Source organism: Trachinotus anak, unplaced genomic scaffold (genome assembly GCF_046630095.1).
Source record: "Trachinotus anak isolate AG129_WGS33_773 ecotype Australia unplaced genomic scaffold, CSIRO_AGI_Tana_v1 ptg000003l, whole genome shotgun sequence".
Lineage (NCBI taxonomy): Eukaryota > Metazoa > Chordata > Actinopteri > Carangiformes > Carangidae > Trachinotus > Trachinotus anak.
Genome location: NW_027273854.1, coordinates 3535480 through 3559796, shown reverse-complemented (window position 1 = coordinate 3559796; position 24317 = coordinate 3535480). Strand labels below are relative to the sequence as shown.

At 41.0% G+C, this 24317-nt stretch overlaps 3 protein-coding genes across 3 annotated transcripts; 1 reads left to right on the top strand and 2 right to left on the bottom strand.

Moving 5' to 3' along the window:
- Positions 1 to 1120: 1120 nt before the first annotated feature.
- Positions 1121 to 9457, bottom strand: ppp1caa (protein phosphatase 1, catalytic subunit, alpha isozyme a). Its single transcript, XM_071466908.1, has 8 exons — positions 9298 to 9457; positions 8888 to 8998; positions 3960 to 4091; positions 3467 to 3697; positions 3266 to 3370; positions 2954 to 3177; positions 2347 to 2481; positions 1121 to 2057 (listed from the first exon to the last, which is right to left on the bottom strand). The coding sequence occupies exons 2-8, from the start codon at positions 8940 to 8942 to the stop codon at positions 1941 to 1943; spliced, it is 999 nt and encodes a 332-aa protein (XP_071323009.1). The 5' UTR covers positions 8943 to 8998; positions 9298 to 9457; the 3' UTR covers positions 1121 to 1940.
- A 1656-nt stretch (positions 9458 to 11113) lies between these two features.
- On the top strand, positions 11114 to 15063 carry cldni (claudin i). Its single transcript, XM_071466860.1, has 3 exons — positions 11114 to 11251; positions 12828 to 12960; positions 13809 to 15063. The coding sequence occupies exons 2-3, from the start codon at positions 12829 to 12831 to the stop codon at positions 14307 to 14309; spliced, it is 633 nt and encodes a 210-aa protein (XP_071322961.1). The 5' UTR covers positions 11114 to 11251; position 12828; the 3' UTR covers positions 14310 to 15063.
- Positions 15064 to 15105: 42 nt separating this feature from the next.
- coro1a (coronin, actin binding protein, 1A) lies at positions 15106 to 23282 on the bottom strand. Its single transcript, XM_071466848.1, has 11 exons — positions 23150 to 23282; positions 21702 to 21905; positions 19933 to 20055; positions 19651 to 19780; positions 18734 to 18915; positions 17860 to 17979; positions 16893 to 16997; positions 16654 to 16799; positions 16322 to 16379; positions 16012 to 16227; positions 15106 to 15437 (listed from the first exon to the last, which is right to left on the bottom strand). The coding sequence occupies exons 2-11, from the start codon at positions 21897 to 21899 to the stop codon at positions 15345 to 15347; spliced, it is 1371 nt and encodes a 456-aa protein (XP_071322949.1). The 5' UTR covers positions 21900 to 21905; positions 23150 to 23282; the 3' UTR covers positions 15106 to 15344.
- Positions 23283 to 24317: the final 1035 nt, after the last annotated feature.

Below are 24317 nucleotides of genomic sequence, written 5' to 3'. Positions count from 1 at the left end.
ACAGGAAGATGCAAAAATGTCTGTGTGAATCTGAATTCCTTGTTCGAGGGTTCAGTTTTCACTGGATCCACTTTGACAATATCTTACACTTAAATTATTTGATTCTGTCTATGGCTTATGCTTTTTTTTTTTTTTTTTTTTTTTGTCCAACAGCAGGTTGCTGAAAGAAAAACAGAATATACTTCCAGCAAGTGAGAATTATGATTACAGTCAAAAGCAATGCAAGCACTCTACATAAGCAGCATCAGAATTATTTGCTTACTGTTATACAGCAGTAACTGCTCATCTGGGACTTACAACCAAAACTTTAAGCCATGGTCATTGGGAATTTGCTGTACATGATAATCATCAGAATATTATCATGTTAGGTGGATTTGTGCTCAGATTCTCAGATCAGGTTTACTTTACTTCTCATTTTTCCAGGTTTAGCTTGCACACAACCCCATTATGTGTGGGTTTAAATTTAAAGAAGCCCACTCTGTTGTGTTTTTTTATGGATTCAAATGAAGTGGGTTTGACTGGAGCATTTCCAACTGGAAAGGTCAGAGCAACGATTCACCATCTCTTCTCCCTTTGATCACAACAAAATATATGGAAACCCTTCGAGCCACTTCCTCCTCAGTAGGAGTCTTTGAGTATAAAGGGCTGTGTTCAAGTTCAGCATAGATTAATTGCCAGATAAATTGTGGCACCTACTTGTGGAACATATTAGCTGCACATGGTGGTGATGGTGGATTATACTGAGTGGTGTCAGCTTTCAGATCTCCCATAACATACATAGGGAAATGAGCAACAGGAGCTCGGTCCCTTTCTGTTGCTGCTCATAATCATCCAACAATCATTTGAAAAGATAAACATTTGGCATAGAAGAGATTTCTCATGAGAGATCTATTTTTTGTGATCAAACAGGTAACATCTGGCTCTGAAATCAGCTTTTCCAAGAGTCCAATTTTCTTTTAACAGTATGTAAACTGGGCTTCGTTCATGGGACATTTTCTTCAAGCTGCTGTGTTCAATCCACAGACCTTCACAGACAAGAGCAGCCACTGTGCACAGCAAAGGTCGCCGACAGACGAGACAAAGCAATGGCAAACACAAAGTGATCAGCATGATGGCATAATTCAAATAAATGGTTATTTTTATTCATCTTAACTTTCAGTGAACTAAAAACCAAAGGGAAAATAATCAAACCATGTTGGTTCCATGTATCTACAAAAGAAGCAAAACTATTTCACATCCATGACTGTTCTCAAATCATTGGTTTTCAAAAGGGAAAGAGACGGGGAAGAAAATAAAACAAAAATATGTCGTCTCATCGTGAATCCATTTCATTCAAGGATTCACCTGCACATGTATCCACCTGTGCACCCAGTGTGTGGTATGTGCCGTTACTATTTGACCGTGCAACATGACCCCACCCCCGGCTCCCTCCCCACCCATTGCACAGCAAAAGCTTGTGTTTAGCATTAAACAGTGCAGAGCCTTAACATAAACAGCTAAGGCTCCCCTCTCTCTTTCTCATCCCACCCTGTTCCCTTCCCTTCCCTTCCCTTCCCTTCCCCTTCCCTCCCCCCTGCACCCAGGTTTGAATTTACATCACGGATAGGCTCAAACCCATCACAACAACATGACAGGAAACCAGAACAGAGGGTACAGAAGGAAGAAGAAGAAAAAAAAAAGCATACATACAGAATACAGCAGTCCCCTCTGCACCATTCTCACCTTTTATACACATTCATACACAAAAAAATGACACGCAAACAGCCAAACAAACAGTTAAAAATAGTTTCAGAGAGAAAAAACATGATTGAACCCTGGACACTTGTTTGCTTTGTTGTTGCTGTTTGGTGACGAGGGAGAAACAAGTTTGGGAGGTAGAGGAAAAAAGAGTGTTGGGCCGACAGGGGGTGGCAGGTTGTTGGAGGGGGACCCAGCGGGTGTTATTTCTTGGCCTTGGCGGCCTTGGCTGAATTTCGCGGCGGGGTGACTGGTCTCCCAGATCCCATTCCTCCCCCTCCACCATAAGGATACAATTTCTTATCTGCTGGCTTCAGAATCTGTGAGAGAGAAAAAGAAGTTCTCAGTTAAAAGGTACAGATATAAATACTAAACTCATAGTGATTCACAGCAGAGACACACTGGTCTTTGAGTATTCTTGTTTACAATCAAGGTAAACTAGATAAAGTGAAAGAAACAAAATGAAAAGGACTAACACAGCCTCTATTTTAAGACGAAGAAGATGAACCTTTATTGTCTACAGAGGAGATTTGTTTTCACAGCCAAACAGAAACATATAGATATTCACACAACACAGTCACCAACCCATATACCTGCATACACACACACCTGGAAGGAGCACATGAGCGTCTCGTCCACACTCATCATGGCACCAGCGTTGTCAAACTCTCCACAGTAGTTGGGAGCCGAGAATAAGGTGACGAGCTGCCTCTTTGCGAAAAACTCATAACCGTCTTCTACCACCTGAGGGCAGAGATCAGAGAGTCAATATTATAAAATACTGAATCAAAACACACAATCAAGATAAATACAATAAATACGGCTCAGACAGTTGCTGGTGTTGCTGTTTTGGTCCAGGTCTTTGTGAGAAACAGACTCAGATAGTCAGGTTGATGAACAGGAGAACGAGATCTTTAACTGTACAGCTTATTGACATGAATGGTTCAACAGAAAATTACATATTTGCAACTTTGTAGTAACCACTGGCCTTTTTTGTTCATTTACACTGAAATCAGTTTAAAAAAAGATCTACTTTTGGATTAAATTTGCTGAATTGAAGTACACTCCCTGACCACTGTATTAGATACATCTGAACCAGACAGCATCTTCTATGTAAAGGTAGAATTTAATGGACTGTAGGAGCCTCAGTTCAGATGAGAACAAACACAGAAGCCTTCTGGCTTTGAATCCGTACACAATAACTAGTAAACATTACCTGATGTGCCCTGCATATTAGGTCCATGTCGTGTTTGTGCAAAAATTTGGCCACCACATCCGCCCCGAATGTGAAGGAGACACCACGGTCGTTTTCACCCCAGCCCAGCACATCTTTGTCTGGGTCGGCCCACAGCAGGTCACACAACAAACCCTGGTCAGGCACGTCTGTGGGTCGCATTACTCTGCGGATCTGCTCCATAGACTGAAGATCAGGAGAGAGGCCTGGAGAGAGGACATGCAGAGAGCAAACACTTAGTCTGGGCTTTATCACCTAAATCATTATATCTTATATGTAACAAGGGCGACCTACCTCCATGACAGCAGAAGATTTTCTCATCTACAATGGCAGCCACAGGTAAACAGTTGAAGCAATCTGTGAAGGTCTTCCACAGCTTTATGTTATACCGTCGCTTACCTGCAAACAGAGGAAGGTAAATGAAAATTTAGTAAACAATCAGGAATGCAAGATGTATGTTGGTTTATTTTTTCTTAACAGGTTCTGTGCACTTACACTCATCATAGAAGCCGTAAATTCGATTAATAGAGGCGCATTCATGGTTGCCACGCAGCAGGAAAAAGTTCTCTGGATATTTAATCTTGTAGGCTAGAAGCAGGCATATAGTCTCCAATGACTGCTTCCCTCTGTCTACATAGTCACCCAGGAACAGGTAGTTGCTTTCTGGGGGGAAGCCTCCATATTCAAAGAGCCGGAGCAGATCATAGTACTGACCATGGACATCGCCTGCAGAGGGCAGCAGAGAAGTGCAAGTTAAACACCACACTTTCACTGCTACTGGGTGCAGCTGCTTCTGCATGCAGAGTCCTCACTTATCAAGTGATATAAGTGGCAGTTTCAGATGAGTCCAGTCTGTGTCTAGAAAATCATCAACAAATCAACAAAAGCTCACATAATGACCATGCTGTCTTTCATCAGGGTCTGTCTACAGAACAGCCTCTTGATGCTTCAGTGAAAACTACTGGCTGCTCCATCCTTTAAAACTCACCACAGATTTTGAGGGGAGCCTCTAGTTCAAGCAGGATTGGCTGACTCAGGAAGATTTCACGGGACTTGAGGCAAAGGCCACGAATCTCGCCTTCTGTCAGCTGGACATTCTTCCCTGGCCGAGAGCCCTTGACTGAAAACAGGGAGATAAAAGGGGACAGTTTTATTGGAGACACAATCACACCACAAAGGCCTACCTACGGCTCAGAGCTGTAAGAAAGACTGACATAAAGCACAGCCGTGAAATGTGATCCCGGGATTTGAAGGCCGACCACCAGACTGGAAAGTTAACACCTCCCACCAGCCAAATGCTGGGAAATTCTGTTAGCGGTCCACTCTGACAGCCACTTCAGCAGGTAACCACATCATGCAGCCGTAACGCTGTGTTCTAGATGTTGGAATTAATAAAGCTATAAAGACTAGATTTACCAAACTATAATAGAAGATGAGCCTGTGTAATATGCAAGAGGATGCAACATTAGAGAAAACTTGATCAGTGGAAACTAGTCTGATGCTGACAGCCTCAAAACCAAGCCTTTCTGCTAAAGTGGCAGTTCAAACCCGAGCTAGGGGAAAGACGTGAAACCCACTTCCCCCTTCTAGCTGATGTAGCTGCAGCAAAGACAGTGCAAACACATAATTAGGACTCTGTTAATATGCACAGAAACAAAGAACGGCACACCATGGACACCGCAATAGCACCGTTTCATGTCAGAAATAAAAGCCAAGACACAGGTTGTAACATAAAATTAAATCAAATATAAAGTGTGTTCATTGTGTAATAATGAAGAAAACATTCTGTCCCTGCCATCCTGCTGCTTCCACTGATACCATCTGAAGAATTCAGCAGGTGTGTCCAGTCTCACTTTTACCTCACACTGAATGGAGCCCAACACAAATCATGAAAAAGCCTTAAATAAGAAACACAATTTATTTTCCTGACAGATCATTTGTCTTAAAAATGACACATCACAGCAAATGTGTGGTTTCATGGTTCAAATGCTAGAAGAGGAGTGCAACGTCAATGACAGCAACAGAGACTTTCCCCTTGAATTTAAAAAAAAAAAAAAAAGAAAAAGAAAAAAGTTGGCAGTCTTAAATGATTTATATCAAACTGGGACTGCTGCTCACAATTCAGATCAAAATATTTGCTCATTGACATGCCAACCCTGGGCTATAGATGTGACGCCTTGGGGCTATCTGTGTGTGCACTGTGGCCTTATGCAAGACTGCTTCTGATCGAGTTTGGAATCCGGTTTTGTATGTATCACTGACAGAATCAATCACGCCCCCATTCCTGAACCAAAGCAGCTCCCGACACAAACTACACAAGCGACTCATGACGAATCTCGTTCCCACCAAATTAATTCTACACAGACTGGAGCAATTTACACAAAGTGGTGACAGAACCGCATCCAAATGTCTCAGTGACAAGTATTTTCAAGCTGGATGTGAACAGAGCCCTCTAATGTGTTTATGAAATGGATTTAACAGTTGTCAGGTGCCAGTTAACAGACAAACAGACAAATGCTTTCACCTTTAAATGCCAAACAAGCACAGCAACGCACATCAAGGATGGATAATAACAGCAGCAACTATAGCTCTATCCAAACAACAAAATAGTTTTGTTTTACAACAATATCTCTGTTGTCATACTTCCTACTACTGACAAAAGCCAAAGCCAATTCAGAGGCAAAGTGGCACAATTATGTCTGAAGCTATAGTTACTTGATCAAAACTAATACCAGTTCTGTTTAGCCATCCAGTTAACAAGATATTCCAGTTGGACTGCCACCACCTTTACACTGTAACTACTGAGCAATGAACTAAAACCTATTTTAAATGAATTCTATTTTGACTTTAATGTCATGAACCAAAACTCGAACCACATCACCACACTAATGCCACCAGAGCAGGATTCAACATCTACCCACATACTGCTGTTTTATTAATGCATTTGTCTTCAGCGACAGCTGTGCAGAGAGGGCCATCAATCTCGATGTGCTCAAAAGAAAAGAAACATTTATGTGACTGATCAGACAATTTTCCAGTGACAGGAAGTTTCCCTGTGAATACAGAGCACTTGACTCGATGTACCAGAGCAGGTACTTTGAACACAAAACATCAATTTTGCAGAAGATCAAATTAACTTGTGGTATCGTAAATCATGAGTTTGTTGATTATAACTACTATGCAATCAATGACAAGGGAAGATTAAATTAAATGTAAACAGTTTCCCAAAGTCCCACAATTTACTCTGCAGGTCAACTTCTGATAAACTGTGTCAGAGGTAATGGTGAAAAATCATTGCTGCCTACTAACAATTACTTGCGTACATATGGAAACAGGGGTACAGATGATGTTTTGGGACTGAGCGATGGAGGAAATCACAAATCACTTTACTTCTTGTGAATTGTTGTTACATACAGAGCACCTGACACTTAGTTACAGACCACCTCTCAGTGAAAACTAATCCAGTTTTAATAGTGCTTACAAAGCACTTTGAGAGGGAGGGTGAGAGTAGAAATCAACAAATGGATGTAGAATAATGGCACTATCCTGATGTGACAACTAAAAGCAAGGTCCTAAACAGTGAAAGCAGGTATAAATACTGCAGTGCTGCTTGTCACTTTAAACCTGGATTACAGAAGGCTAAGCCCTGACAGAGCTTACTCCAAAGTTAGCCACATAGCCAGTGGGCAACAGTGAGCTTATCATGAGGGGTACAGACAAAAGGCTTTGCACTGCACTGATCAGGGGGCAGAAAACAAAGAGCTGGACCAGCACGACAGAAAAGCAGCCGGGGTGTCAGGAGAGCTGGGATCAACAGTTGGTTTGGTCCAGCACTCCTGACTCAATGCTGAGCGTTCTGCCTGGGCTTATGTGATGTCACGCTCTCCAGACATGCTATTAACATCACACGCTCTCAGAGTTCACTCTAGATCTACGTAAGTAATCCAATTGGAACTTCTCATTATCCAAACACATTAAATTGGTTTGGTCTAGAAACACAGTCAGCAAACAGAGCGGGGGGGGGGGGGGGGGGGGGGGGGTTACCTTGGTATCCACACAGATGACTAAGCTGGTGTGGGATAATTTATCAATCTTTTGATGCAACACCTGCAGTGAGACAGCCATTTTTGAGTTTATTGTAGTCTTAGTGGATATCTTAGTGGATCAACACAGCAGTAACACTAACTGGTGAGTGGTTATTCTCAGCAATAAAACCACAAATGCCGACAAAAAAGGTCAAATGAGTTACATAAGAGGATATAAATACTGCCACTATCAGGCTTGTTTGTCTTCTTCTGCGTTTGGCAGACAACCTTATCACAGCCTGAGTATAACAATCCATGTACAAAACACTACAGCGGGGTCCACAGTCAAAGTCAAACTCAAAGGAGGCACAATGGCTGTACATGCATATTTGTGAGTAATCCCAATCACCTCCACCAGCTCAGCTTAGGCCAATCATACAAGGCCTATATTTATGAAGGTAAACAAACAAAGGGCTAAGGTCACATTTATTAACAGCCTGAGAAAATTCTCTGCATGCAACATTCCTCATTTACTGGCCAAAACATCTAGTAGCGAGGCTAAAGGCGCAATTTTGACCCCTAACCAACACGCATCATGTTGCTCCTTGAGAATGGTGAAACAAAGATGTTTCCATACAACAGTTCCACAGGGTAAACACATATAAGTGTACGTGCAAAACAGGCTGTATTTCCACGCCCAGTACACCTGCCTGGCAAGGACAACTACAGAGGTCACAACCTGATTTCTTGTGCTCTTCAAATGAACCGTACAGTTGGATCTGAGGAGATTTATGCTTCTGTTTGATGTCCTCAGGGCTCCTGTTACACAATCATCATGTGGATGTGGAGATAAAACAGCCCTGTTTTCCCTCATACACACACAACTCCAACCATAACAAATCTGTCCCCACACACTGTATACACTGGGTATTCAGACATTTAAAACATGGTTTGTGTTAGACTTGTAGAGCCAACACAGATTACCAACCACTCCATAGCTGCCTTAAAAATGTCTCACATCAAAACGATTCCAGATCATTTGCTTCCCACTTGAATAATTCACACAAAATACGTTTTATAGTCACGACATAAAAGCAATTCTAATCTACGCCTTTAGGAAATTGTTTTTTTTTTCCCCTTTTAAACAGGCCCAAATGATACTGCTTTATAGCAACAAGAAATAATGTAAGCAGTTCATATCTTGCTTCAAAAATCAGAGAGCACCAAGCAGCAGTTTCACACAGTATTACATTGAGCAATGTGCCAATCAAAGCATCTTTGTTTGTACACCTCATTAACAAGTCACTCTAGGGAAGGTTGTGGCTGCAAATTGTAATTAGATCCTTCACAATGCAACTGCTGAACAGTAAGCACAACACAGGGCAGTAACTGAGAAGCCCTCATGGGGAAACGGCAACAAATGGGGTTTTAAAAAAAAAAAAAAAACATTAAAAAAAATCATGACTTCAAGACTGTTGTCCCACAGTCACTCTCAAATCCTCCTACTAATAACAGTAATACCAGTAATGTATGAGAAGGTGTAATTTACATAAAATGTGTCAGTGATGAAACGTCACCTATTTCCCCCCAGATGCTTTGTTAAAGGGCGACACCATAACAGTGCATCTCTTCTGAAACCAGAAACGTAAGCAAATGATTAAAAATAAGGTCTCCAATCAAATAATATTTCAATCAACAATCTAGAAAGAAATTGGTTGATTTGACCATCATCTTTCAACCCGAATCCAACCACTGAGCCTGAACTAGGCTCCTTCAACATGACCTGACCGTGTTTGCCTTTAGCCGACTTAACCTGCCATACAGAGACCACATTTCACAACCGTAATCTCACTGAAACACAGAGCAGCAGGGTGGGTTTGCTCGTCCTCACCTTCCAAGAGGCGCTGAATTATAGAGTCGATGTTTAATTTGTCCGGCTCCGCCATTTTCTTTATTTTCTGACGTTCTCGAGCAGTGGAGCCCTCGGTTTTCCGTGTTGCACCTAAGGTTTCAAGAACAGAAACAGAAACAGACGGTCCCTTTAGACAGCTACCGATAATATACGCGTTAATTCACACCGATTAGCTAACGAGTGGCTAACAGAGCTAATCGAGCAATGTTGGCGGACTGGAACAATCAATGAGCTTATGCGAGCTTGAGCTAACCAGGCTAGCTAGGTAGCTTCTAGCCAAGTAACGTCAGCCACTCATATAAACTAACAGCAGTACAACTGAACCTCAGCTAGTCGGCTAACGTTAGCTGTGTAACACAACTTATAATCAGATAAAAATGTCCCCAAACCTTGTCTTCACTTCAGCACCGCTCCTCCCGGGATAGATAATAAATATTTATCCAGTGAGCTCGATCTTGGCCCCACTCCCGCGGCTCGTCCAGGTCCTTTCACTCTTCCCCCAGGAACTTTAAAGGAGGGCCGTTTTTCACCGAGGTGTCTACGGTGGCGCAGGAGGCTGAATCAAGCGCAACTCCGCACACATTTCTCCAAATATGATTGGTCCGTTGAAGAATTTAGAGCCCGAATTCTCGTATCTGATTGGACACAGGCTGGGTCCGTCACAAACCCCGCCCCCAGGGGGGATTTAAACTGGAGCTCAAAGTGCGCCGCCCAGCGCTCACACTTATTATTGCAACGCAAAACCTAAAATACACACAATCACAATTAAACCAGGTTTTTCCAAAGTGTTAATTGTATTGGGCTTCACTGTTTCATAACAAACCTATACCTTAGGACTTCTAATAAGGCCAAAGAAGTTCATTTTAAAATATTCCACTCTACTTATCCTGTTCATTTCTTCGTTGCAAACTGTGTGGGCACTGAAGATACTTGGATATTTGTGGGTTTCGCAATCAACACCAAGAGAAACTCATCAGCTTTTTTCACTGTGATGTGGCACAGACCTTTTGGTGGGAGCTTGCTAATCATGTTCTTAGTTTCATTCACAAACCTTGCTGTGAGGTTGTTCGATCAGCATTTAGAAAAATAGCAGCAATTAGAATATGTAGATATAGATTAAATATATTTTAAAAGAGAAACGTGACAGAGGATGACATAAAAACATCATTACAACTATGAACGCAAACAACAATAAACAGACTAAATAAAACTAAGGGTATACTGTATTTCTGCACTGTACATACTTTTGCTTGTTGTAATAAATTTTACTACTAACACTAATGTTTAATTAAGTAACGTCTTTGATGCAGGAATTTTATTTGTAATTTTATTTTGTGTGTGGTTTCATTAAGCAAAACAAATGTTAGAAAAAGATATAGCACCGGACATTAAACAGACAAATAAAAATCTCCCTATTGTTACGGGGTAATTACACACTGTAGCTGATTTACAGCATCTGTTGAAATACAGTTAATATCCATGTGAGTGTGTTACCCTGAACAAAGGATTTTATCATGTAAAAAAAAAAAAAAGATCTAAATTTGTACATATATTCAGACCAAAACTATGTGTGTATGTGTCAGTTTGTCTGAATGTGTTAATAGAGTTCACAAATATTTGGTTTCCCAACATTCCTAAATTTTTCCCATGATCCATGAAACCCTGCTCATGCTCTTACGCAAAAAAACTAAACCCACTCAGTCTCGGTTTCCTAAATCAGTCTCCTCACATTCGTCATCATGGTTTCGACACAGGTAGGTGTAGGGGCGGGGGAGGGGGGGTGCGCTGGGGGGATGTGCAGGTACAGAAGCAGAGGTGGTATTTATTTTAACTGGATGCATAGAGAGAAAAGTGGGCAGACATCCAGATGATTCAGTTTTCTTTTTCTGGTCACGCGTGGTGAATACAACCAAAATGATTCACTTAGCATCATCGGCGTCATTATCATCAGGGTAATCACAACAATAGTAAAACAACTGAGTATGGTTTGACCCAAAACTGCTGATTCTAAGACATCACAGCTCCTTTTTTTTCTACAGACTGAGGTTTTTCCACCGAGGCAGGCTTAAGGTGGAAAAAGAGGGGGAAACGTATGTGATATACATGGTGTGGGACAAGTCCAGTCTGGTCCTGAGGTCCTTCCCTCCTGTGTCCTCCCCTATGGAAGCTCGGCCCCACCCCACATTTCACATAACTCTACAAATACCCACTCTTATTGCACACAACATCAGAAAACAGCATCTTCAAAACAACGCACGGACGAGAAGAAAGGAAGAACCTCGAAGAAACACTGCACCTAATTTTCCAATTTTCAAATTAGGTTCAGAGGACGCAGAATAAAAGGTAAGCATCTATCCACTTTTTATTCAAATGGACAGCCTGAGAAGAGATATGATTCTACAAAAGCTTGAAATGACAGAGGATAAAAGGATTGGTCGAGGATTAGTTGAATACCTTTTATGGACACCAGCAAAAATAATAAAAAGTACAAATAAACAGCTGTGAGGGTGGAAAAGAAAAAAGAGTTTTTTTTTAAGGCAGATTTTGACTTAACATGCATCACCTAATTAAGAAAAAAATCCATTGATGGATACAATTCAAAATAAAACTATCAGTAATGTTGAGGATAAAATGACAACATCTGATTTTAAATCCAGTGACCCACATCAGATTAGATTTCAGTGTTTAATCTGCTCTGGAAGTTTGTGATCTGGGACGGGTCACATATGCTTAAAAGTAAGATATTTTTGTCCCGGTCTAAATCTGGCACAAGTTTACCCTGCTGTTCCAACCCTGTCTGGGTTATTAGCTCTTCTTCTTCGTCATTTCAAAAGATGTGAACTGTGAGAAACTGGGGTTAATGCTTATCTGTGGGTATAATATGAGCCTTTTGGTTTGATTGACATTTATAAAAATAAAAAAATGTAAAAAGATGTGCTGTGCTGGGTTTTTTATAGGTGGTAAAGGATTATTTGGATTGTCTGTATGTTTGAAGAACAAAGGAAAGGGATTTGTTCTGGAAAAGAAGATTATTTGATCCGTAAAAAATGAACGCAAAATTAGTTCCACCTGCCAATTTTTGCTTTAATTTTTCTATATCAAAACATAACATCTATCAAAATAAAGCAACTACAGTTAAACTCTTAAAACACTAATTAAATTCATTAAAGGTTAAGATTAATCAAAGGTCCTCTGACTCTATCAAAACCTTTAAAAACAAAGTGTTTTCCGTCCTTTTCCTTTTTTATTAAAAACCCTAATTTTCTTAAGGTTTGAATCAAAAAGTGATCCTAAAATAAATGAGTAAGGAAGAGATTTTTGAAGCAAGAAGATGTGAGGGACTGGTTCAGCCAGTCCTGGGTGGAGATCCAGGAGGCCAGGGCCTGTTGGGACAGGAATGTGTTTTAAAAATGTGGCCTTAAGACACATTATCCTGTGAAGGCATGTCAGAGGGAAGGGGTGTTTGTTTGGGTGTGCATTCAACTATGTGATCACAAAAAAAAAAAAAAATCACCCACAGATTGTAACTGTAACACTGCTGTAACAGCAGAAAAAGAGCTCTTTCATCCTGGATCAATGGAAACAATTAAACAACTCCCCCTCAGTAACCAGAAAAGGGAGTGCTGGAAGTACAACAAATTAAAAACATGCCCTCCAAAAGACTCAGTGAATCATATATGAGTGGTGAAGCAAACACATAAATAAATATCTTGGGATCTTGGCAGAGGCAAATAAAAAAGGCCCCGCCCTCATCAGATGGCGGGCTGGGGCCACAGAAGAAGAATAAAACAAAGAATGAAAAGTAACAGGAAGATTTAGCTGAAAACACCAGAAAATGTGCAGGCTAGTGGAAAGAAGAGATAAAACCCCTTATCATCTCCTTCATACCTCTGCTTTCTCTCCGACTTGTCTCTTCCAGAATGGGATCTTCTGGAGTTCAGATTACATGTGTGGCCCTCGGGGTCCTCGGCCTGATCGGGGCCATTGTTTGCTGTGTTGTCCCCCGCTGGAAAGTCTCCTCTTTCACAGGATCCAACATCGTGACTGCACAGGTAAAGAAAATAAACAATTGAACAACCCATTGTTATGGATGGTAATGATTGAGAGAAATGACTTCATATTTTTCTGAAAATAAAGTATATTTATCCTCATCATCGAATTTTACTCCTTCAACTAAAGCTACACAACACAATGCTTACATTAGTAATGTGTGTAAATACACATCATAATAACATCTGTTAATTAACAAAAACAATGTTAATTGTTCTTCATTATATTGTGCTGTATATGCAAATATATATAAGTCATATGTCAAAGAAAATACATTTAGGGCCTTTAATTCTTTATAATGGTCATCAACCACAGTCTGCACAATTTAACCCCTTGTTTGCTCTCTGACAAAAATTCACCACAACAAGTTTTGGTGATTTTCTTATGGTTTTCATAACATAAGAATAGCAACACTGAATCTATTAATATTACATGAGGACCTAGTGAATGTGGACTGTCATTATTGAAGTATTCAGGACATTTACTTCAGTAAAAGTGGCAATACTGCAATATAAAAATACTCCTGCATTGTGTCATCTAAGCTAAATTAGGCAAGTGTTATTGGCAAAATGTAGCTGAAGTATGAATAGTACAATTACTCATAGTCCCCCTGTGAGAGTCATACGATCATGTATTATGTCATTTGATTATCATCACCGATCCTTTATTGTGAAAGTTTGTTGAGGTGGAATCTGACTTTGTAAAGTAACTGAAGGCGTCAGATAAATATTTAGTGGAGTAGAAGTATAGATTAGCATTAAATGGAAATACATAAACACAAGTTAGATGGACATGGATGATACATGACCTGACTGACGTTCTCCTTCTCTTTGTGTGTGTGTGTGTGTAGAGCACTCAGGAGGGCCTGTGGATGACCTGTGTGGTGCAGAGTACCGGCCAGCAGCAGTGCAAGAGGTACGATTCCCTGCTGGTGTTGTCCTCTGACCTGCAGGCCGCCCGCGCCATGACCATCATCAGCTGCATGCTGACCGGCCTCAGCCTCCTCATCCTGTTCTGCGGCGCCGACTTCACCACCTGCGTGCAGAACGAAGACGCCAAGCCCAAGATCAGCCTGTTGGCCGGGGTGGGCCTGCTGGTGGCCGGCCTCCTGGTGATCATCCCCGTCAGCTGGTCCGCACACATCGTTGTGCGAGACTTCAACAACCCCCTGGTGCCTCCTGGCCAGAAGAAGGAGCTGGGAGCCTGCATCTTTGTGGGCTGGGCGGCCGGCGCGCTGCTCATTCTGGGTGGAGGTCTGCTGTGCTGCTTCAGCAGGCCCCAGTCTAGCTCAGGGGGAACCGCCAAGTACTACAGCAACGGTGCCTCTGCCCCGAGCAAAAACTACGTGTAGTGCCTTTATGAGAGAGACTGGAGTTTGACAGAAAGGGTGATTTAGCTGGTAACAGACTGGGAAGAAACAAAGTCGACAACACCAGGAGAAAGAAAATGTCTCTGTAAATATTGTTTTCTGGTGATAAATGGCTCCAGTTTTTTTTCATACCCAACGTTATTTTGGTGACGTTTCTATTTCAAAGCTATTTTACTATCAGGTTCTGGGTTATGCAAAATGTTGTACAGGCTGTCAATTACAGATCACTTCGAACATTTTGTGATCTTAGAATTAAAAAGGTTTTATTTGGGTTTCTGCTTTGACATATACAATATCAACTACAAAACTGCTGCATTCTCCCTGTTTTTCCTTCCTGACTTCAAATTTGAAATAAAAAGAATCACACAAGTGTCAAGTAAAATTCAAGATTATGAAAAAAATGTATTTGTGAGAATAAAAATGATCTGATCAATTTAAGCTCTGAGCTTTTTTAGCACCAGTGGCTCATATTTTACATTTAGTTGGTATCAACTATTCTGCCTCTGTTGTCTTTACTCGCTTGTTTCTTTCATCTTTGATGGTTTTTTATATATATAGACACTGTCAGAAAAAGCTAACCAAAGGCCTCAGGGAGAATCTGTGTGCACTTCTCTGATGACAAACGTCCACATGACATTTCATAGCATTTTATAAAACGTTTGTAATGTCTCATTTTATTTTGTTTCTCATTTTGTATGATGATGAGTAAAAATGATTAAAATTGGTCTAATTCAAATGTGTGTTTCTGTATGTTTAAAAAAAACCTCAAAAAAATATGTTTGAAATACAGAAGACTTTATTTCAAACTAAATGCATATATTAAAACAGGACTTTTTTCTAATTGATCAAACCAAATAAACAAATTCAAGCTTCAAGCCCCCCCCCCCCCCCCCCTCCCTTTGTGTCAATCAGAAGTTTTCCTCAGTTTCCTCCATCTCATCATCTTTCTTCGCTCCTCTGCTCCTCTCCTGACTTCTGCTCTTGATTTATTTTTCTTGTTTATGGAACCCCTCTGGTTTAATGCTTGCTCTCCAGCTCACTCACACGCTTGGTCAGCTCCTCTATCGCTGCTTTGAGGTCCTTCACCTCCTTCCTCAAGGACTGAACCTCCTGAGACACAGACAGAGACAGAGTTACGATGTGACGGAGGTGGATTATTAACTTGTTGTGGAGTCAGTTAATACTCAATGTGCTATCGAGGTTGCAGTTGTGGTACTAATTTTCAAGTCAATGATACAAATGTTGGAAGATTTTCCTGAGAAAAAAAAACTAACTAAATTTAAAGAAACTTCCACCTATTGAGAATAACAGGTAAAATATTTAAAGCTAATCAGTGGTGGATGAAGTATTCAGCAAATAGAATGTGTGTGTTTTATTTGAAGTGTTTATCTCCATAAGAAGATATAATTTGTGGTTTTAAGAACAAAAAACCATCTCAGTGCAGTTTTACATCTCCTCTGTCTCTCTGGAGCTTTAGTAACAACATGTCAGTGAGCCAATCAGAAGAGAGGCTCTGAGGGGGCTTTTATACTTTCACAGTATCAATATAGAACTTAGACCTGCTTCATAATCAAAAAATCTCACTATGGGACTTTTAATAATTGTTCCTCACACTTTAATGTGTAATGTATATAAGCTGAAAGGCAGTTGATCTTAATTTAGTATTTAGTTTGAAATGTCTCACCCCACTGTTGTCCTGTGGGCTACTAGCAGTAGCACTCGTGGTCTTCAGGAGACTCTTGTGAACTTTGAACTCCTTGGCCTTGGTGGTTGCTACAAACCCATCCTTTAGAGATATCAGAATAGGCTGGGCATCCTTTCCTTGGAACCACTCGTCGGCTTCGACCGAGGGCTCAGGACCGATGGTGTCCGGGTACAGATCCTCCTGGAACAGATCAGACTACACAGGCAGAGAAGGACACGAGTGAGTCAAAGACAGAAATTCAGAAATGAACCCAAACCCACAAACTTAGACGACTTTGTGAAAACTGTACCTTTCGAGGCACCGTCATGACTATGGGCTCACATTTCCTCTCGTGGAGTTTGTAGAACCTGAAGGTAGAAATATTTAGTCATATGTTCAGCTTGTTCACATCAGGCCAATGTGATATTTTACCATCAAAATGTCAAACCATCTTAGCTTAGTGTATTAGCATGCTAACATTTGCTAATTACCATTAAACAGAAAGTACAGCTGAGGTTTTGCTGAGTAGTTTTGCAGGTATTGGGAAAAATTCAAACCTGACCTGATGGTGGCTGCTCCAACCAACTACCTGAGCAACCCTACTAGCACACACTGGTTTTATAAAGGTACAAATGTCACTACCTGGCGATTTCACATTTGTTGACCTCCAGGCCCCTCTTGGGCATGTATCCCATTCCCTTCTGGCTCTCCTTGCTGCTGTACATGGAGAGGTAGTGGACATAAGGAGCTTCATCTGTCACCTCAAAGTAACGGATACTGCTGTCTCCCTGCGACAAAGACGGGACAAACAAGTCAGCTGCATGCGTCCGTGTAGGTGAGTCAGACACAGACAGAACATTATTTCAACACCTAAAGCTGACCTTGCCGCAGAGGTAGACGACGCCAGTGTCTGGGTCAAAAAATGGCAGAAGGACGCCGCTGCTGGTGTCCAGCTCCTGCAGGGTCAGCGGCTCTCCGAAGTTCTTCTGTTAAAAGAGATTCAGATGCACAGAAACACACATGACAGTAAATCCAGTACCAATAAACTGTATAAACAAAGGCTGCAGGAAAGACAATGGTTGACACAGAGCGACACCACCCTCGATGCTGTAATATGACTGTTGTGAAACAGCGCTGTTGTAAATACACTCAGCAACTCCCTAGTTACTGATGACTAACACCAAAATAATGCACCAAAATATTTTCACATGACGTCCATACTTTAAAGTCCCCCCCTGCTTATTGTAACTTGGATTTTTGAGCTTCGCTGTGCAGAACGGTGTCTGTGCAGAGTTTGATATTTTTACATCTGCTGAAAGGAGAAAGTTTCACCTTAAATCTGAATTTCATGAAGTGTGTGTACAAGCAGGATTTTGTCATCTCACTGCACAAACACTGAGAGTGCTCTGCAGACTTTCAGTAGGAGATGACTTGTGTGCAGCAGTTAAACTTTTAAGTAAAGATATTTCCATTAATTTTATTCAGATTCTAAATGTTTTAATGCAGGAGCCGGACCAGATGTAATTTTACAAATTCATATGAGAGTTTTCTTCAGGACTCAGTTGTAAAAACATGATGACACCAATCAGAATTAAGCAATGTTTGAATCTAAATGTGATGACAGTTGTTGCTCATTGTTAATGTAAACAGAACACACCCACACAGTCCTGAGATCCACTGAGTTTGCACGGGCAGAAATAAATGTGGTCGAGATTTAGAAAACACATTTCAGGGGTTTTGAGGATGAGACTAAGGATAATGAATATAATAAAGTTTAGTTAGGAAAGAGGTTTTCAGCCTGAGACAGAAGTGACTGTAAGAGAGAGAAGTCAGGTTGTCGACACTCACCGGGTCCCACAGCGCCACCTGTCGCTCGCTCATGCGACTGAAGCCAGTACTGAGGATCTTCCCGTCGGACACGAACACCGCCCTGACAGGCCTGGAGCCCTCGTGAGGCTTCTCCTTCTCCTGTTGGTGTGAGTCAGAGCAGAGAGGGAGGTGTCACAGACACAGCTACAGAATTATCATACTTCAGTCCTGACTGTGCTCCTGTCAAGTCCAATTCACCACTTCTCCTTGTTTTTTAAGTAATACTATTATATTTTACATACTAAACATGATTTAATTCTATGAAAATGACAATAATTATTATTATTATTATGGAAATAAAAATAAAAATGAATGAAAGAAAATAGATTTGTTTCTCATTTTGTATGATGATGAGTAAAAATGATTAAAATTGGTCTAATTCAAATGTGTGTTTGTGTATGTTTTTTTTTAAAAAAAAAACCAAAAAATAGATTATTAATTAGGTAAAGCTGAAAGACTAACACAGCCCTTAGCAGCAACAGTGTGATTCATTATTATTCATTATTATTCATTGTTATTCATTATTATTCATTGTTATCCCTTAATCTACTGACTCTTTATTAGAACTGGCAATACTAGTCAACAGAAAATTAATTAGAACCATTATGATGATTAATGAATTATTTAAGTCATTTTTCAAGTAAAAATACAACAGTTCAAACAAACAGTCAAACAAACAAATGATGTTTACATTTTAGTAAACTGAATACTACAAAAAAGTATTGATTAGAAATGGTGATGTGTATTTTTCATTATTCAAACTCTAATCATCATGACAGTGAAACGTCTCCACAGATGACCTGCGGTGACACCGGTGACAGGGCGGAGTTACAGGTAAGAGGAGGAAACCTACCAAGATGACGGTGCCCTTGCGTGGGTCCAGCACCCGCATGGTCTTGTCCTTGCAGGAGGTGAGGATCCTGGAGCCGTCCCTGTTCCAGCAGGCGCTGTAGATGAGGTCAGGGTGCACGGTGTCGATCCTCACGACCGCCTCCCCACGGGCCACGTTCCACAGGATCACCACGTTATCACAGCCTGCGTGGAAACAACAGGGGAAACAGTGGTGAACGGAAAGAGGAGTGAGGGAGCCTCACGGTATGAATCAGAAATAAATTAATTTCAGGTAAAATTCTGCCTTATGTCAACATGAAGGACATTGGAATTGAAATGCCCTGCTACACGAGAGGCGACATGTTTAATATTTCCTGTGCCTTTTGGAACAAACAGAGCAGCAGTGATCGCTGCCGTGGCAACAGAGAAAAGAAAAGAGAACCACATACTGAGCCCTTAAAAAGACGGATCTACTGAAAAAGTCTCGACAGCGCTGGATTCAGTGTGAAAAAAAAGCCTCTAACATATAATTTATACAATCAAATGTTTCTACTGTATTTTAGTTTCAGTTAGAGAAAGAAAATTCAATATTATATTTATCTACTTTCAGTGGAGATGAATAATGATACTAATACCTGACCTGAGCTGTTATTAGCATTACTTTGCCTGAGTCTACTGTCTAACACAGGAAGATGTAGTGGTTCAGACAGGTCACGTAGTGCTCGGTGCTCAGAGTGAAGAAGAAGGGGCGGAGGCTCCGAGAACTTCCTGTTCATCGAAGGTGCAAGTATCATTCAACAAAACATCTGTGAGGTATCGTTTGTTCATCCCACCCTGGTTCCTCTAATACACAAACCACATTTCTGCACAGCAGTTCCTTGTAAGCTGCGGCTGAGTGTTCAGCAGGGGGATGCTGGTTGAATGTGGGTGATACTGTACCTGCACTCATCAGCACATTGTGGGCGGTGGGGTGCCAGCTCAGGATGCCAACACGTTTGGAGTGGCCTTCCAGCTTGACAACAGGATCTGTGAGGGAGGTGGTCAGCCCAGCGTCCGGGATCTCCCAGATCTGTTTACCAACAGAGATGTTTGGACACATTAACATATCGTGTTGCGGCACCAAGAATATGTCACGTCATGCTTCCGTGAAAACTGAAATGCTTCAAAGATTTTATCAAGAGATTCAGTCATGTTTGCTGTTGCACTATTGTGATACTTTACCATGACACTACAGTCCTCAGAGCCACTGGCAATGATGTTGTCATTGTGAGGACAAAACTCGATGTCCAGGACCGGACCCGTGTGGCCACACACAGTGGGGTAGGACATGTCGATACGCCCCGTCTGCAAACAGAGAGACAGCAACTCTCAAAAACCGAAAGTCATGCAGAAGTTCACACAAACAGGGCAGCTATAAAAGGTGAGGGAGGAACAGAGTGAGAGCTGGTTAGAAACATGCAGTGACACACAGCTGTGATGGATGAAGTTAAAAAGAAACAAACATGATGATCTAGTGTAGGTGGGAGGACGAAGTTGATTGTCAGCTGATACAAATTCCACAGCTATGCCTCCAATTACTCCTAATCTCTAGTAACCGGGTTAGAGAGGAACATGAAGACGAAATCCCATGGTTCCCTTGGTTTTCCTGTGACCCGATCTGTCATCATGATATTTATTTTTATGCAGCATCGGTTTGATTAGAAAAGTCTAAATAAACATTTAACATACTGTATCAATCACATCTGGCTCCACTGAGATTCTGAAGTTCATGAACGCTGGTGAAATTAAAAAAAAAAAAATCAACAAATCATTGGAGCCTAGAACAAAGTGGGACAAGGTTGATAGCACCAATATTTATCTCAAAACAGGTTGATGTTTTCAAGGTAGATTTCTTTGGACCTTTACACCCCTGACTCATAGTTTCCTTTGACAGTATTATAATACATGACAGATAAGACCATGAATAATGTGGTTTCTGCAGGATTCAGCAGGTAAAAGTTATATACCAGCAATTATTATATACCAGCCATAATAGGAAGGTATGATAAAAATCACTGGGGATGATAAAGCCTAGAATTATTTATTACTATATCACATTTTTGTCAGCACTTCCCAGGAGTATATAATAATAATTCCTAATTATTTACTATAAATTTAATTGATGTGACCTGGACTTAGATAGATGGATGAATTAATGATGACTTAAATCTTGCAGAATTTGACACCTGCTTATAATCAGTTGATGAGCTTCGTAGCCACTGCAGCAGGTGTCAACTGAAACTCTTTAAAACAGCCAGATATGTCTAAATAATCCCACCTTTAGTTTATACATGTGCAATGTCTTTGAAAAGCCTGCAGTCACATACAAAAGCATTTCATCACTGCAGGTGAGAGAAAATATTCAAGACCTTTGTAAATTAAACTGAAGACTTTAATACCTTCTAAGGCCTTTTAAGGACATTTGAAGACCTGCAGAAACCCCAAGTATATTAAATTCACAAGTCTGAGAGGACATAAAGAAGCTTTTTTTACTTTGACAAACTCAGATGTTTAGATGACCATTAACAAGGCCACAAGGTTTGTAATTTTCCACTTTTTCAGGTCCATGAAATGCAATAAAGTAGTTGCAAAGCACCTAACGTACTCCATAAGTGACTGAAGAATAACCGGGTTGAAGCCACATCCTGCCTTGACTGAGCTGACAACAAACTCCTAATATGGTGAAAACTTCTCAGCAGCAGAGTCAGTGACGTGTAGAAAGACTCAAAGTCGGCATCAGACTTCCTTATTCAGCTGAATTTGTGAGGGTGACAGGCAGTGTTCAAATTTTAAAGTGTGAGCATGGTATTAAAAAAAAGCAGCTTGCATCAGAAATGATTAACACATTCATAAATGGTATTATGGGAAGTTAAAGGACACAGAGGGCCGAGCTGCAGCAATATTTTTCTTCTTTGTGCCAGTGTGACCATTGGTATGAAGGTGTGACCCACCTTGTTCAGGGGCAGCACCATGAAGGCCCCCCCACCGCTGGCGTCAACAATCATGGCCACAAACTTGGGGTTAACAGAGCAGAAGTTGCTGTCCCAGGTCATCTGGGAGATTCGGATGTCATCGTAGCATTGGTCAGCTTTCGCAGCCTGGCCAAAGACGTGACGGAACTTACTGGTCCTCACAACCCTCCTGGCCATGGTGAACTGAGAAATGAAGCAAAATGAGAAGGCAGATCGGATGTGTTTCAGACAGGCTGCACATGAAACGTGAAATACTCTCTAATATTGCAGAGAGATCTCACCATCTGTCATCATCTGAATGTACATGATAAGATTCCCTATATAAAAACCTGACCTGTAGTTTCCTCAATGTCCCTTTCTGTTTGTGCTTTTCGATTTCATGTGGAAATAAACCGACAGACTCTAAGCTGACGACACAGCTGAAAGACACGACAGAGAAAACCTAAAAAAAAAAAGAGGAAGCTAAACCTTTCACAACTGCTTCCTCTAGTCTGTCTGCAACTGGTACTATGTGCCCTTCTCTCTCTTTAACTTGGGTTTCTCTGTGCTACTGAAATAATTGTGCAGGCTGTAGTGCACAAGACAACACAAGACATTAAAAAACAACAAAACACATAATGCTATTTATCATCAGTTAACTGTACATGCTGTGTGTGTAAAGAGGTTGATAAATCGCACAAAGCAGCAGTTACGCCACATCCTTTATAGCGAGCAACAAACCCACTAGTCTTTTTCTCATGCCTTATTTGTTCATTCACACACTCGTGCCGTTACTGATTTTGTCACAGGCATACACACTTTAAAATGAAGTTAAAACACATACGACTGCATCCTTCGACAAAGCAGGAACCTGGATGAGAATTACTTATTTAGAAGTTCAGTCGCTACCAGCTGTGAAATGAACAAACCCTGCACCATTTAGCAACGGTACCTCAAATCAAAAACACTGAAAATGTTTTGCTTTACCTCCATTTGTAGATTGGACTTCCTGAAACCTGCAGCCGCGCCTAAGCTCAGACTCAGAAGCCTACAACAGTTTTGCTGCATGTGCATCACAAGACCTCTCTGGCTGCTCTGCGCCTAATTTAATAATCCTTTATAGGGCGAGCTGTAATTTTATCAGGAGCCTAAATGCATGTTAATAATCTTTCCCTATCACTGAGTCTCTGTTGTGATGGAAAACACTGCCTTCTTCAAAGTAGGAAACAATTCACTAACTTCAAAACAGGGGGAAACTCAGGCCATGTGGAACAAAAGGAACAAAGATGCCAAACTCAAACCAATCACATTTTATTATCTTTACCCATTACTGGCCTGTTATATAATAAACTAATCCATTATACATTAAATTAAATCTTCAGAGATGTTTTGCAGGTGTAAACGAGCTGTAAGAATGAATGTAAGAATGAAAGATGTTGCAGGCCTACCTGAGAGTCGTGTGGGGGAGATTCAGCTCAAGGAGTTGCGACAGTGCAGCAAACACTCTGCCACCAGAGTGAGGACTTAGGGAAGACAGTAGGTTAAAGTACATCACAAACTGACATTGGAGGAAGTGAGACTTTCAAATGAAGGTGGAAGTGGGAGGTGTCTCCTGTGACATTTAGGGCTTGAAAAACTGCAGAAGGCAACATGAAAAGGGAGATGGTGCGAGGTTTGTGAGATCTTCAGTGAGATTACATTGAGATCAAAATGAGCAGAACAATGTATATTGTGACTGTACGTAGCTCAGTCTGCTGCACCTCTGGGTGCAGGTGTCAACAAGTGAAAGCAGATTATCGTTCAGGTGTCACCTTGTCATCAGAATCAGTTCATTTCTAACAAGTACAGTGACTATGAAAAAGGAAAAAGCATTAAAACTCACCACCGGGTTACAGCAAAGGTTTGGATGCGGCCTTCACTGCAACATGATGCAACAGTTGGAAACAGCTGAGATTTTTTTCACTGATTCCACCAGAATAGTTTATCTACATCAGACAAATTGATATGTTGGATATTCATGACCTCTTTTGTTGTTTTACAGTATTTGTGAGGACCTTGTATCAATTGGATCCCCTGACCCCTGACCCTACTAACATCCCATACAACCAACCCAGCCTTACTGGTGTGGTCTAATGCTAAACCTGATTTTTTTTTAATGTTTTGATAGAAACCACACTTTGCAAACTAGGGACATCAAATTTGAAAGATGCAACAAACTTGCATTATGGGAAATGCAGGACTCAGTATTTTTGGAACGACAGGAAGTCTTAACCTCAAGTGCATCAGTTTTGACTGTTCTTCTCATCTGTCTCTTGCAGGCCCAACAACTTTATGGAAGAGCAAAAAACTAAATTAACGGAGAGTCCCTTTAAACTCCTACACCTGAGCTATAACAGCTAACAGTAACACTTCTATTCCTTGAAGAGCTTCTATCATTGTGAGGACATTCGATATGTATCACACATGCACACATACTTCTGTCCTTGTAAGTGACCTTCATTTGACACGAAGCGTTCCCTACATTGGTTTATATACTTGAAGAGCTGAGGTCAAGCAGTGTCCCCACTTTGCAGGATTTTGCCCATCATTGTGGGGACATTCAATCCTAATTGCACA